The sequence below is a fragment of the Drosophila simulans genome, chromosome X (genome assembly GCF_016746395.2).
Source record: "Drosophila simulans strain w501 chromosome X, Prin_Dsim_3.1, whole genome shotgun sequence".
Lineage (NCBI taxonomy): Eukaryota > Metazoa > Arthropoda > Insecta > Diptera > Drosophilidae > Drosophila > Drosophila simulans.
Genome location: NC_052525.2, coordinates 4,895,607 through 4,908,472, shown reverse-complemented (window position 1 = coordinate 4,908,472; position 12,866 = coordinate 4,895,607). Strand labels below are relative to the sequence as shown.

The window sequence follows — 12,866 nt, the reverse complement described above, 5'->3', positions numbered from 1 at the left end:
TAAATTGTTGTTTTTGGCTCTCATTTGTTTGTTAGTCTGCTATTTAACAATGTTGACAAAATATATACACACATGTATATCTATATATATATATATATATATTTCGATTTCGATTGAGTGTGTGTGTTTGTGTGTTCACGTGTGTGTTTGTGTGTTGGTGCCTGTCTTTTAGCTTTAACTTTGCCTGCGATTTTCGGGTTTATTCTCTAATTTTAAAATTCCTACCTCCGCCTGTGTAAATAATTATATGAAATAATTCTTGCCCGTGCATGAGTAAATTCTTAAATATTTTTTGTTTCTTTCTTATTTTTGTTGGTTTTTTTTGTTTTTGTATCTTTCCTTCATTTATAACTTGACTTTTTGTAAAGTCTTCGTTTTGTATAAATTTAAAATTGTCAGCCATTTTTGTTGTTTGTTTTTTTTTTTTTTTTTGTTAATAAAAACGTTATGTAATTTATTTATTTATATTTATGTTTTGTTTAATACGACTACCGTCTCCCACTTTTCATCCTCGCTAAGTTCTATAAAAAGTGCGTAATTAAAAATTGTTGGCGTCCGCAGTTAATATTCAAATATTCGGTATCATTTCAGTTAATGGCTAAACTTTTTATCCCATATCGTATATAGATACACACGGTTGTGTGCATTAAAAAAAAATGTAGTTACTGCTCCGAGATTGAGAGTTTTCCGCCTCGACTTTCTCATCGAGTTCAAGTTTTCCGCTTTCGCTTCATTGCGTTTCCTTTAATTTGATTTGATTTGAATTCCTTTCGTCCTGCCTTCTTCCGTTCGAATGCTTTGCTTCCGGCTTTTTTGTAGTGGGCTTTAAAAATACATTACTCTTAGGACAGTTCGCCATGGATTTATGTACAACATTTAAATTACTAATAGTTGTAAATTTTATTCGTCACCTTCGCTTCGCAACGGTATTTAATTAACTCTCGTGGACACAAAAAAAAAATCGCGTGTATTATTATTAAATGTTTATTTAATTTTTGCATTTGCCTGGGTTCCTGTTTTTTGTTTTTTTTTTGTGTCGTTTTAGCTGCTATTTGCATAATGCTTCTTAAATATGTACACACAGAGAGTGGAAAAATCGAGTCTGTACTAAAAGCGAATTAAGTTTTATTCTGTTTCAATGGGAATAAATTTGGAATGTTTAAATCCTGAGAAAAGAATAGATGCGAATTAATCGAAAATCAGCTGTCTTATTTTATTTACTTCGAGCACAAAATCGAATCGGGCCAAGACACAACAATAGAGCTGGAGAAAATTCAGTTTCCCCATAGTTGTATGCTTGGAAAACAGGATTAATCTCTAGCTCCACACAACATATACATACATTTACGATACCTATATATTTGGGTTCCAATTATTTTTGGGGGGAGGGTTTCTTTTAGCTGGACTTGATTCAATTTGTATCGCTTTTGCGCTTTTACAACCGAATGTGTTCGTTTCTAGCCGTAAACTATATATATACTTGAAGTATGGTTATAGTAATTGCCTTAGCTCTCGTCTTTATATACAAATCTAATCGGTAAGTGCCAGAGTGGTGCGCCATGGATGGATTGTTTGGTTTTTTTGAATTATTTTCGGTTTGCGAATCGCTTGGGAAAATCAAAGGCAGAATCTGCGGTCAAATTATACATATATATATCGATATATACATATATAAAACACCTCAGCCTGGACGTACATTGATTGGTTTTGTTTCGAGGAAGCCAATTGGGATCTTGGGTAGTAGGCTAATTTTTGGACGCAATTGAAAATGTTCTCACTTTTACTTAATGAATAGAATAGAGCCTAAAGAAAAAATACAAACAACAATCAACGGAAGAGGATAAAAAATACAACAACAACGAAAAAAAAGAGTACAAAAAAACGAATATAGACCATATTTTTATATCGATTGTATTTATTTGTTTTCGCTCTCGTTTCGAAATTAGCGTGCGGTGCAGCATGGCGTATGCGTGATATTTGTGGAACGAGAACGAAAAACGAAATCGCCGCCTTTCGCTTGGATAAGTTTTGCATATTCCGCTTCCGTTGGCGGATGCATATATGTATATATATATATATACATATATATATATCTTGTTTATTTATTATTTTCTGTGGCTCTCAGCAGTGTTGATAATTTAGCTGTTGTTTAGATTTTAGTTAGCGTTTTTTGGAGTTAAGTTGAGTGTGTTAGTTTAGCTACAAATGCATATGCGTGTGTGTACTAAAATATCTCGTATCCGCTGTTTGCATCACTTCCGTTTCCTGCTTCTTCTGCCCTCCTCTTTCCGCTCCATTTATCAGCTTTATTGCCTTGGCATTGTCCTTGCTTGGTTACCTTGTGTTTGTGTGTGTGTGTGTGTATGGTTATGTAGTGTCTGTGTTCGAAGAGTGTGTTTTTGTCACGAAGAACTAACGCTATAATTAAAAATTGGCTTTCTGCTTTCTCTACCGTCTTCTCGTTTTTTGGCCGCTTAGTTTCATTATTTTCTCCCTTTATCTTTGCGTTGCGCAGCGTTTCGTTTCGTTTTGTTTTGTTTTGTTTAAACTTTTATGAGAACTTTTGCTACGTTGGTATTATAATGCATGTGGAATTAGCTTTAGGTTGATTTACTTTTAGATTTATTAACTGCTTATTGCGTTTTATAAACACTAACTTCATTTGTCTTATTTCAACTACTTACTTAAGCCGCCAGCTTCCTTCTTCTCCTCCTTCTACATCACCTTCTACTTGTTTTGCCTTTGCTTTTGCCCTCCTCCATTTTGCCATAACTTAACATACATTTCGTTAACTCTAGTAAAAAAAAAAATGTTCGCATCTTCTGTTCTGTTCCGTTCTCTATTTTTTTTTTTTGTTAATTTTTTTTTGACTGGCTTTCATTGGCCAAACACACACTAATGCACAATTAATACTAGACAAAAAAAAAACATAGTTTTGCTTACTAGCCTAGAGTTGTAAAGGTCTGTATAGAAAAAAACCGATTCGCCCTCCTTGCGCCGTTTTTTTTGTAAGTACTTTGTAGTTGCTTTGCGATCGTTTTTTATATTTTATTTCCGTTTCTGTTTCACTTTCCGCTTCCGGTTCCGCTTCCGCTTTCTTGGCCTCTGTTAACTGGCGAGTCGTGGGTTACTGCAATGTTCAAGTGTCCAAACTTAGTAGCGCTGCTGGTACTCGTGGTGCCAGCGGTTGAAGTCGATGTGGAATACTATGATCGAGCCCGTCGAAAGTCCGGCCAGAAGGTATCTACAGTAGAGTAAGAATTGGAAGAAAGGGGAACGAGTGAAGTGAATACAGGGTTAAAACCAATTTAAGCCGCTTTTGAATGAACCTCCTACGAGAGTTATCCCCTGAATTTGAATTGAATGAGTTTTGCCGAGACTGTTGCATTTCACTTACTTCTGATCGTGGGTGAGGGCCAAAGATCGGATGCCCGCGTTGCAGGCGGGGAAGGCATAAAGTGGTGCTAGGTTGAAGGTGCGCCACACCTCCACGATGCCGCGATCACCGGCGGTCATCAGGTATTCACCATCGCGCGACAGTAGCATGCACTGAAAATAGCAAAAAAAAAACAAAAGTCCAAGTTTATTCATGAAACCAGTAGGTTATTAATGGTTTGGTAGTTTCTCACTATAAAATAAATATAAATATAAATAGAAAAGAACTAACCTGTAGATTGTCGTTGTGCGTCTCGTGGCGCAGTTTCTTGCCATTGATGGTGTAGGCGGCCACATTGCCCTTATCGTAGTTGATGACAATGAAGCCCTCGCGGGACATGGTTATCAGTTCCGGGGAATGGAACTCCGCTGGTGGATCCAGTGAGCGCAGCAGGTCGCCAAAGGTCGTATGGATAAGTACGGGTCCATCTGGAAAGAGATAACCCATTTCGGTGCCCTTCCTTTCTCTCACGTCTCCACAATAGTTTATACTTACTTGATGATCCAGAGACAACCAGACCCAACTCGGCACTAATCACCACCGATGTCACGGCCTGTTCGTGACCCGTTAAGGTGGCCCGAGGTGTGGGCACATCGCCCTCGCCCACAATGCTCTGGGTTCGGGCATTCCAGTGCCACAGGAGCACCGTGCAGTCCGCCGATCCGGAGGCGATGTAGCAGTCTGAGGTGATGTTGCACTCGGAACGTGCCATGCACGTCACCACTCCAAAGTGACCGAATACAATCTGCACGATTTTCGCTGTAACAATGAAAACAAATGAAACAATTTGTGTGTTATGAAGTTGCTTTTAAAGTGAGATGCTCAAATGAAACAATGAAGCGATATTAGCTAATCGCAACATACCCGTTTCGGTGGCAAAGACCCGGAAACTGTTGTCCCAGAATCCGCAGGCGATTAGGAACCGACTGTCCACTGTGGTAACAAAGCAGTTGGAGCGTATCTTGAGCATCTGGCTAAAGTTATCGCCCAAATGACGTCGGCTGGCCGCATTGCTATTGTTGTTGGTGCCATGAACAGCTGAGGATGACAGTTAATCGGTTATACTTTGTCCAGAAGGTCCTACTCGTATGACCCAGTTTAACTCACCCAGAACCGGATCGATGGTCAGTGGTTGATTGGAACCCGGCGATTGGGGCGATTCGGCGTAGCTGGGACTCTGGACGGAGGCGGTGTAGTTGCAGTTCCATCGATTCACCGCAAACTGATGACCCGCCGTTACCGTGACCACAGATGGCAACGACAGTTGCGGATAGGTGTTGGCCGAGATGTGAATGACTGGTGAGTTCTGATAGAACTTGAGCATCTGACAGAGATCCTCCGGCATCGCACTGAACATCATGGGCGATAGATGCATCGCAGAGCTGCGCGGCGGATGCGGTTCCATCAGCAGTTGACTAGGCGTTTGGCCAAAGTTGCGGATTTGATTCTCGACCGCTTCGCGCATCACCGGATCCAAAACGCCGTCCAAGTCAACGCTGCCCTCATATGTCAAATAGTAGAACACGTTGGTTGCCCTAATGGCCTCGGGACCGCGTTGCTTGTAGCCAAAGATCAGATCGATCCACTGGTGCAGCTGGCAGGACACGAACTCCGACTCCAGTGCCATGCGATTGATGCGCACGAATTCCTCGGGGCTCTTGGCCCAGGGTGGTAGCTCAATGTCATCCACCAGGGCACCATCCTCGCGATGACCCAGCCGATAGCCCGATGAATTGTAAAACATTTCGGGCAGGAAATACCATTCGGGTATCAGTTCCTTCACATCCGATGTATCACGCTGGCAATTCTTCCAGGACAGCGACACCGAGCTGAACAGCCTGTCGGGATAATCAAACTTGCCGCCCTGCAGGGCCAGGAACATGGTGGTAAACGGTTCCACGCGCACCAACCAGTTCAGCGTAAATGCTGCCGTGGAATAATGCGTACCATAGTGGAAGGGCGGTATGGTGTCACTGTCCCAGCTCTCGTAACGCTCCTCGAAATAGGCTCTGCGCGATGGATTCAGGGCGCCAATCGGTTTCGACAGATCCCTGTAGTTCGACGGCAGGCTGAGATCCAAATCCTTGGACTCGTAGTTGGTCAGCACCCACGGAAAGATGGGATACTGATTTAGGTCGTTGTACGTCCTGCCGGCGATCGTGTTCAGGAACATAAGATACTCAAAGTTGCTAATCTCGCGACGCTGCCACTTTTGGGTCATGTTCGAATTGCGCATCAGTTGACGGGGCGACATCATGGAGGCCCTCCTCGTCTGCGGTATCCCGTACTTGATGCCCACGCCCACACGGGGCAGGGCCTTGATTACCTTCTTCACCGTATGCTGATCGGGAAAGGCAAACAGTATGGACGTGCGGCTGGCCAAAAAGATCTCGAGGGCCACATTTTGCAGGAGATAACGCCTCGAGAAGATGGCCCTCACTTCGGAGAAGTACCATTTGCCGTGCAAATGGTCACAGTACTTGAGAACTTCGCCATCGATCTTCTGGAACTCGGGATGTTCTTCATCTACCTCGAAGAACATTTCAGTGCTGGTTATTGAGACAGTGCCGGGTGCCACCAGACCGGGTGCTATCAATCTCGCCTTGGTGCTGATGTTGACGGGACCCGTGAGGTCCAGATCCAACTCCCGATCCTCAATCAAGAGCTCGGCGTCGTCCAGTAGCTCACCATTGTGCTGACCCGATGGATGAGTCCGCGAGACGGCTATTTGGGTATGGAACTCGTCGCGAGTCTGCAGGATGGCGTCTTCAGGTCCGCCATTTTCCAGAGCCGCCTTCAGTGTGGCCTGTGGATGCGAGGATCCGCGCGGATTCTGCACCATCCGTTTCCGACGTCTGGCATCATCCTCCCAGGCATCCAGCTTCCAGTAAGGACTCTTTTGCACCGCTCCAACGATGGCGCCACCACTGGATGTGGAGCTGGAATCGCCCCAGGCTCCGTGGCGATTACACATGATGTTTCGTACCTTCTCTAGGAGACGGCTGGCAATCACATTGTCTCTGCGACGTGCGGCGGTTATCAAGTGATCGCACATTCGCTCCTCCTCCCTGCGCTCCAAAAGGGTCTGTGCACATTGCGATTCAAAGTCGGCATGCTTGAGGACATCATCCGCTCGCATTCTGTTGAGGATGAACTCCGCCTCATTGGCCACCCGAACAATGTGATCCTTCATGGCGTGCGAAAGCAGGCGACCCTCATTGATCAGCTCAATGAAGGCCAATCCTGCGTGCTTCTGCAGGCTGTTTTGCCACTCCTGGGAGCAGAGCAACATGACCAGCTCCACGACGGAATGCGAGTTCTTGAAGGTCGTCAGACCCTTGCCCTCCATCAGCAATTCCTGGCCATGGGAGCCGACTAGGGTTTTCGAAAGGAACGGAGCAAAGTCCACCATGATTTCACGGAGCAGCGGACACACTGGCCCCAATGCGATTTCCAGCTTCTGGGTGAGACTGGCCTCTCGCGAAGGTGTGGTCAGCGGCAGCTGGGCCACCAAGGCGGGCGCCTTCATGGGCAACTCCTCGGGACGAGGACGCTGATTGGATGGAACGCCCTGACCCTGTCCGGAATTCACGCCACCGGAACCAGCACCACCATAACCATCAGGCACTCGCACTACCGAGATCTCCGAATCGGGCTTGTCACCCCGCTCCGAATGACCAAGTGATCCATGTTGCTGCTGCTGACCAATGATTCCCGCCTGCTGCTGCTGTTGTTGGTTGTGATGGGACGGATCGTGTTTGTCGGATATAACATTACCTCCGTTATCCACCAAACCCACAACTATTCCGGCACTTGCCGCCTGAACGGCAGCATCCTCGTTGAGATTCACATCCGTCCAGCTTTCGTCGTTCGAGTGACTCGGTTTGTGGTCATCGATTAGGATCTCGCTGGATGACTCCACTTCGGGCACTTCGTTTTCCGTGGAGTTCATGTTCAGGGAGCCCACATCCGAGTCAACGCTCTGGGATTTGATTTTGTTCGGTATTTGTTTTTGGTTTTTAGTGGGGGTAAAGGAGATATGAAAATAAGTAGGCAATCAAAATATGCATGGGCTTCGGTAGAAGAGCAATCAAATGGGTCCCCAATTTCGGACGTGGGTTTTCCTCTACTACACTCGGAAAAATAGAGTACAGAAACGGCAATGAAGTTTGGAAAAAGTGCAACTATCTAAGCACTCGTAATATAAAATACACAAATACTATTCCACATTGTACAATAGTTGGAATAAAGGCTTAAAGTGTCATCGTTTTGATAACGATTTTCTAAACTTCATTGCCATAATACTTTCAGTGCAGGCCACCTCACTCTTTCGCTTGTGGATGTGTGTGTGTGTGGGCGTTCTGATGCGAGCCGTGTTTGCGAGGGTCTTGATGTATGCCTATCATTTGCACATTAATTATGCACATTGGACTATAAATCAAAATTCCCAAGCAGCACTGCCCCCGTCCGTCCGTTTTGTCAACACATGCATTTGTCATCAACTCTCGACCCGGGATCGCCACCTAAACCCCAACGCCTATCCGTTCGCTATCCTGTTTTGCCCCCAAAACGTCCCTTCGGTTTCCCCTGTTTATTCAACAACTGTCACTCATCGGCGTCCATGGCGGCGACAGTTTGTCAAGTGATTTGCATAAAAGTAGTCCAGATTCACTCGAACCCACTGATTTTGGTAGAATACAGGACATTAGGCAAGCGAAATGGAACGCACCGAAATGAAACGATGCGGAATGGTGAGGAATGAAACACGCATAGCATATGACAAATTTTGTTAAGCGTTTGACAAATGTCAGCTGTCAGACACCAACGAGTGTCCGTTTTGTCCGTATTTCGTCCGTTCAAGGGAGAACCATACGTACTTTTATGGTGCGATTTTGGGGGTTTTTAGGGTGATTTTAGAATTGCAGAAAACCCCAAGCCCCACACCAGCTGTTGCGTGTGGCATCAGCTTGTCATCAGCACGAAATCAATCGCCTTTGTTTGCCCTCGATTTCACGAGTGTTGCGGTGTCCGTATCCCTAGTTGAGCACCCAAAAATTCCCACCCCCCCTGGTCTCCTCACGCACCACCCAAAACCAATGCCTCATTCCGGGGTCTCCAATCTTGTCAACTGTGATATATGCACGCATTCATTAAGGGGGGAGGTATACGTATTATACGTGCGAGGGGGGATGTCCTTAGAGCGAGAGAGAGGTAGCATTGCACTTAGCACTCACACGCACACAAACACACACACACAAATGACAGCTAATCACTGGGTGTGTGCGTGTGTGTGTGAGTGAGCGTGGGGCATAAATAATGCGAGTGTAGTAGTAGTTCATTAGGGTGTGCGGGTGTGGTGTGGGGTGGGATATACGGTGGGCTCTCCGGGGCTTACCCCAAAAAAGCGATAAAAGCCAAGAAGTGCTCTATGTGAGAGTGAGTTTAAGTGTAAGAGTGTATGTTTTACAGCTATGTATCACTAATTGCACAAGACATACGCAGACATTAACATATACAAACGCAAATGGGATAAATCACAAGCACTCACACACACAATGATGCATACTTTCGGGCGCCACAAGGTGGTTTTATCAGCACTTTGGGTGGCTGGGCGTGCATTTGCGACTCATTAAGTGCCTTGATTTGTCGGTGGAGATTACAAAATGAAACATGGATCCAACTTAATTGCAAGCTCATGGCCAAGAAATCAATGTAACACATTTAAATGTCAAATCAGAGCAAAATAGTGATTGGATAATATTAATGAATAAGTCATTACGAAAATGATTGACATTTAGCTCATGTCATAAAGCATCGATTAGGGTTAAGTACATTAAAACTATTATTCGCATAACGGTTGCTTTTAAATGAAATGAAATAAGATGTTTTTTAAAAAGCATAAAATCGATATATGTATCTACGAAAATCGTATTCCCATATAGATTGCAACTAATAATTTGTAAAGCATTTTTTTATTGAAATTACAATCGAAATTTATGGTATTTAATTGCGATTGGCAAAACTGTCAATTGAAGACGCAAATGCTGGCTAACCAAATTACAGACAAAAGTACGATGGTTAAACAATGGCTACAGGCAACACAATTTGGGACAGCAATTAAAGTTCTACGGCAAAACAGACACAAAATCAAAATGCAATGAATGAAAGGCTACAAAATGAAAAATGAAACCGAAATGTGAGCTTTCATTTTTAATGTACAGAAATTTCGGGTGTTTTTCGAGTGCGTCAAATGTATTTGTAGCTGTACGTGTGTTTTTTCTTTTTTTTTTTTATCAAATTGGTGCAGTGGGTGGGTACATTTTTTTTTTTTTTTTTAATTTCTGACTGTCAAAAGCTGTTGTTGTTGCAGTTGCAATAATTCTTGCTGATTTTGATCCAGAGAACTGCAAGGGTGGCACTTTTTTACCACTCGACTCACACCCTACAATTTTGTGTGCGGGTGCTACCCGCCACGCACATCGCGGGTACTTACAAACACACAGTATAAATCTGAACATGTAGACAAGACACCCCGTTGTGCGCGCACCCGAATCAATACGGTGCTCCGCGTCGCGGGTGCCGATCACACACTGCCTAAAAAGGGATGAGTGAGAAAAACACTTGTGGGTATACCGTTAAACACATGGGTGTTTCCAAAAATACTCGGGTGTTTCCAAAAATACTCGAGTGGTCTCGTAGGTAATCGAGTCACAGACAAGATGCGTAACTCCATGCGTTTTACACTCCATACGTTTACACACTATTCTTTCGGCGTGGCTCTAGACTTTGTCGAATACTTTGTAAAATGCCCTTCATCTTATTATTATATATTATTATTATTATTATTATTAATTATATATATTATATAATATTTTATTATATTATATATTATTAATATAATATATATATATATATATTATATTATATATTATTATATATTATATATATTAATAACGTTATTATTATTTAAATATAGATTATAGTAAAAATAATAGTACATAATGTCACAAAATTCATTTCAAAAATTACTTTATATAAGAATATTTGTCATTAGAGTATTCAGGTAGCGACGTGTGAAAAATAAATAACGGAATGATTCGAAACGGGTGGCACCCTTTGAGTCCATCAAAGACGTGAGCACGAAATTTTTCTTGGGTATTCCCTTTTACCCTTCATTTCTTATACCCGTCACGCTTCCTCCCATACAAATTTTAGGCGTACAAAAAATGACCAGAGAACTGCAGCCCGCATACAAAAAATGACGTGCGGCCGATCGTTGACTGTGCGTCCACTCACCCAAACGGCTCTTGCGCAGCAGGCCTCGGGTGGTTTTTTTACTCGTAACAAAAACACAACGTCGGTAAAACACTCGAGTATTTTGTGTTGCCGCAAGTAGGGTGTCAAAAAAAACGGGGTGCCTAGAGTACCGAGTGTTTATCGGGTGGACGTAGAGTGCGAGTGGCGGGCTGCAGTTCTCTGTTTTGATCTGTATTTTTTTTTTTCTAGCTTTTTGGGATCTTTTTACCTTTGGCAATTTTTGTGGCACCAACGGCTTTGGTGGTGACAATGGTTGTTGCTGAATTTTAATTGTTGCTGTTGGAGCGTTTGATGTTGTTGTCTTAGTGTTGTTGTTGTTAATATGGGTTGTTGTTGTTGTAGTAGTTGTTGTTGCTATTGTTGTTGTCTGGTTGGCCTGTGACATTTTTCGTTGTGATTGATTTGCATACAAATAATTTAGTTTCGTTGCACATGCAAATGAAATTTAGTTTTGGTTTTTTTCTTTTTTTTTTCGTTGGCATTTACCTTATGAATTAAGTCTAATCAAGGATGCACACACTCGCACACATAATCTTGCCACGCTCACACATGCAACACTCTTTCATACACACACGTCTCAACAAAAAAAAAAATATATTAAAATTTCAAAGAAATGTAGTATTAATAAAGGGCACTTTCAAAGCTTCTCTAAAGGAGAATTTGCAAAATATTTGCTTTGCTTTCTTATAAAACGTTCTTTCTCTGTACTTAAAATACTCTGTTTTAATTACCCCTAATTTTTAACGAATATAACAACTCACCTTAATGGATGGTGGTCCACTGGAATGTGAATCATTATCCGCCAAAACCGATGGGTTGTTCTCATCGACGACAATTATTTCGTAGTCACTATCCTGGATTTGACGACCACCTGGGAAAAAGCACACAAAAATGGACGCAAAAAAATGAAACGATAATAAAGAGATTAGCATTTGAATTTTGTGATTTGTATATGTTACTCAAAATTTGTTATTCGTTATTTGTTGTTGCAGTTACAATACAATACTAGAGTAGAAATCTGTAGAAATTACTTTACGAAGCTGTAAACAAACTGAAGAATTGAAATCAAATAATATACGAAGAACGAAAAATGTAAAACAAACTTAAGCTCACACACACACACAAAGGTGTTGTAGAGGATTAAGCATATTGGTGCGTAGAAAAATATGAATATTTCATTTCCTTGGATTTTAGTAAATATTTCAAACTACATTTTGCAAATAATCAGTGTGTGGAGCGATGAAAGCGCACTGCGCGTAATCCAATCTTTCGGAATCCAGAGAATAGAGAAACACCAAGTTTCCAAAGTGCCGCCCATTTGCTTGCCTGTGCAGACAAAAGCTAATAATTTGTACGATTCTCCTGGACTTGGCTCTCTGGCTTTTATCCGCAAATTAACCTTGTTCAACTGTTGGCCATGTCCTGATCTGGCTTAATTGAAATTTATGATTGTCCCGGGAAGACACGTGCTTTCTGTCTCTGTCTATAGCCGCATTCATTCGCCCCATCTCTTTCGTGGACCCTGTTAAGTATGCCACACTTTCGTGCCTCCGATTTTCCTCCCTCACTCGGTAATTTCATTTCCTTTTTTTTTTTTAATTTTTTTTTTCGGTTTAATTTTGCAATTATTTTCATGCACTGCCACGCCCTTACTACCACTTTCACACACACACACACGCACACACAGACAGGTTCAAAGAGAGCTGGTCACAAATTACTTTTGTACAGAAGTCGGAGCGTGTTATCGGCTCCAACAGTTGTACAAACTGTTTTCCCACTTTTTTTTGTACTTTTTTTTTTTTTTTGTTCATTTTTCCCTCTTGTCCATTCATAAATTATCCCAAAGTTTTTCCCTCCCAGTCTGTTGTGTGTTCGTTTTTCGTATTTTTCGGTGAGACTAATTTACATTTTTGTCGCTGCCATTAATTTCGTAATGGAAATGTTGTTGTTGTTGCACCGCAATGCCGTGTTAAAAGGATCTATGGCCAGAGAATGTCCTTTGATTATTTCCTTAAAGTTGCACTTATAGGCGCAAAATAATGCTAAACAAAATATGATTGTTATTTTCAGGTATTGAAACTATTGTTTTGAAGGCAGATTTACTTGTGATTTA

The 12,866-nt window shown here is 42.3% G+C and overlaps 1 protein-coding gene across 23 annotated transcripts in view; it reads right to left on the bottom strand.

The window, feature by feature from the left end:
• Positions 1-1,014: 1,014 nt before the first annotated feature.
• LOC6739981 (neurobeachin) overlaps positions 1,015-12,866 on the bottom strand; it is a 159,779-nt gene continuing 147,927 nt past the window's right edge. For 15 of the 23 annotated variants that reach the window (XM_039296915.2, XM_039296924.2, XM_039296921.2 and 12 more), the window contains 8 exons: positions 11,515-11,624; positions 10,962-11,129; positions 4,544-7,418; positions 4,301-4,474; positions 3,932-4,195; positions 3,668-3,864; positions 3,398-3,549; positions 1,015-3,244 (listed from right to left, as the gene is read on the bottom strand). In XM_039296915.2, coding sequence (XP_039152849.1) covers positions 3,154-3,244; positions 3,398-3,549; positions 3,668-3,864; positions 3,932-4,195; positions 4,301-4,474; positions 4,544-7,418; positions 10,962-11,129; positions 11,515-11,624 — 4,031 coding nt within the window. In that variant the 3' untranslated portion in view covers positions 1,015-3,153. Of the gene's footprint in view, positions 3,245-3,397; positions 3,550-3,667; positions 3,865-3,931; positions 4,196-4,300; positions 4,475-4,543; positions 7,419-9,729; positions 9,834-10,923; positions 11,130-11,514; positions 11,625-12,866 lie in introns of those variants that run through there. The other 8 variants (XM_039296918.2, XM_039296926.2, XM_039296928.2 and 5 more) reach the window with 2 other exon arrangements.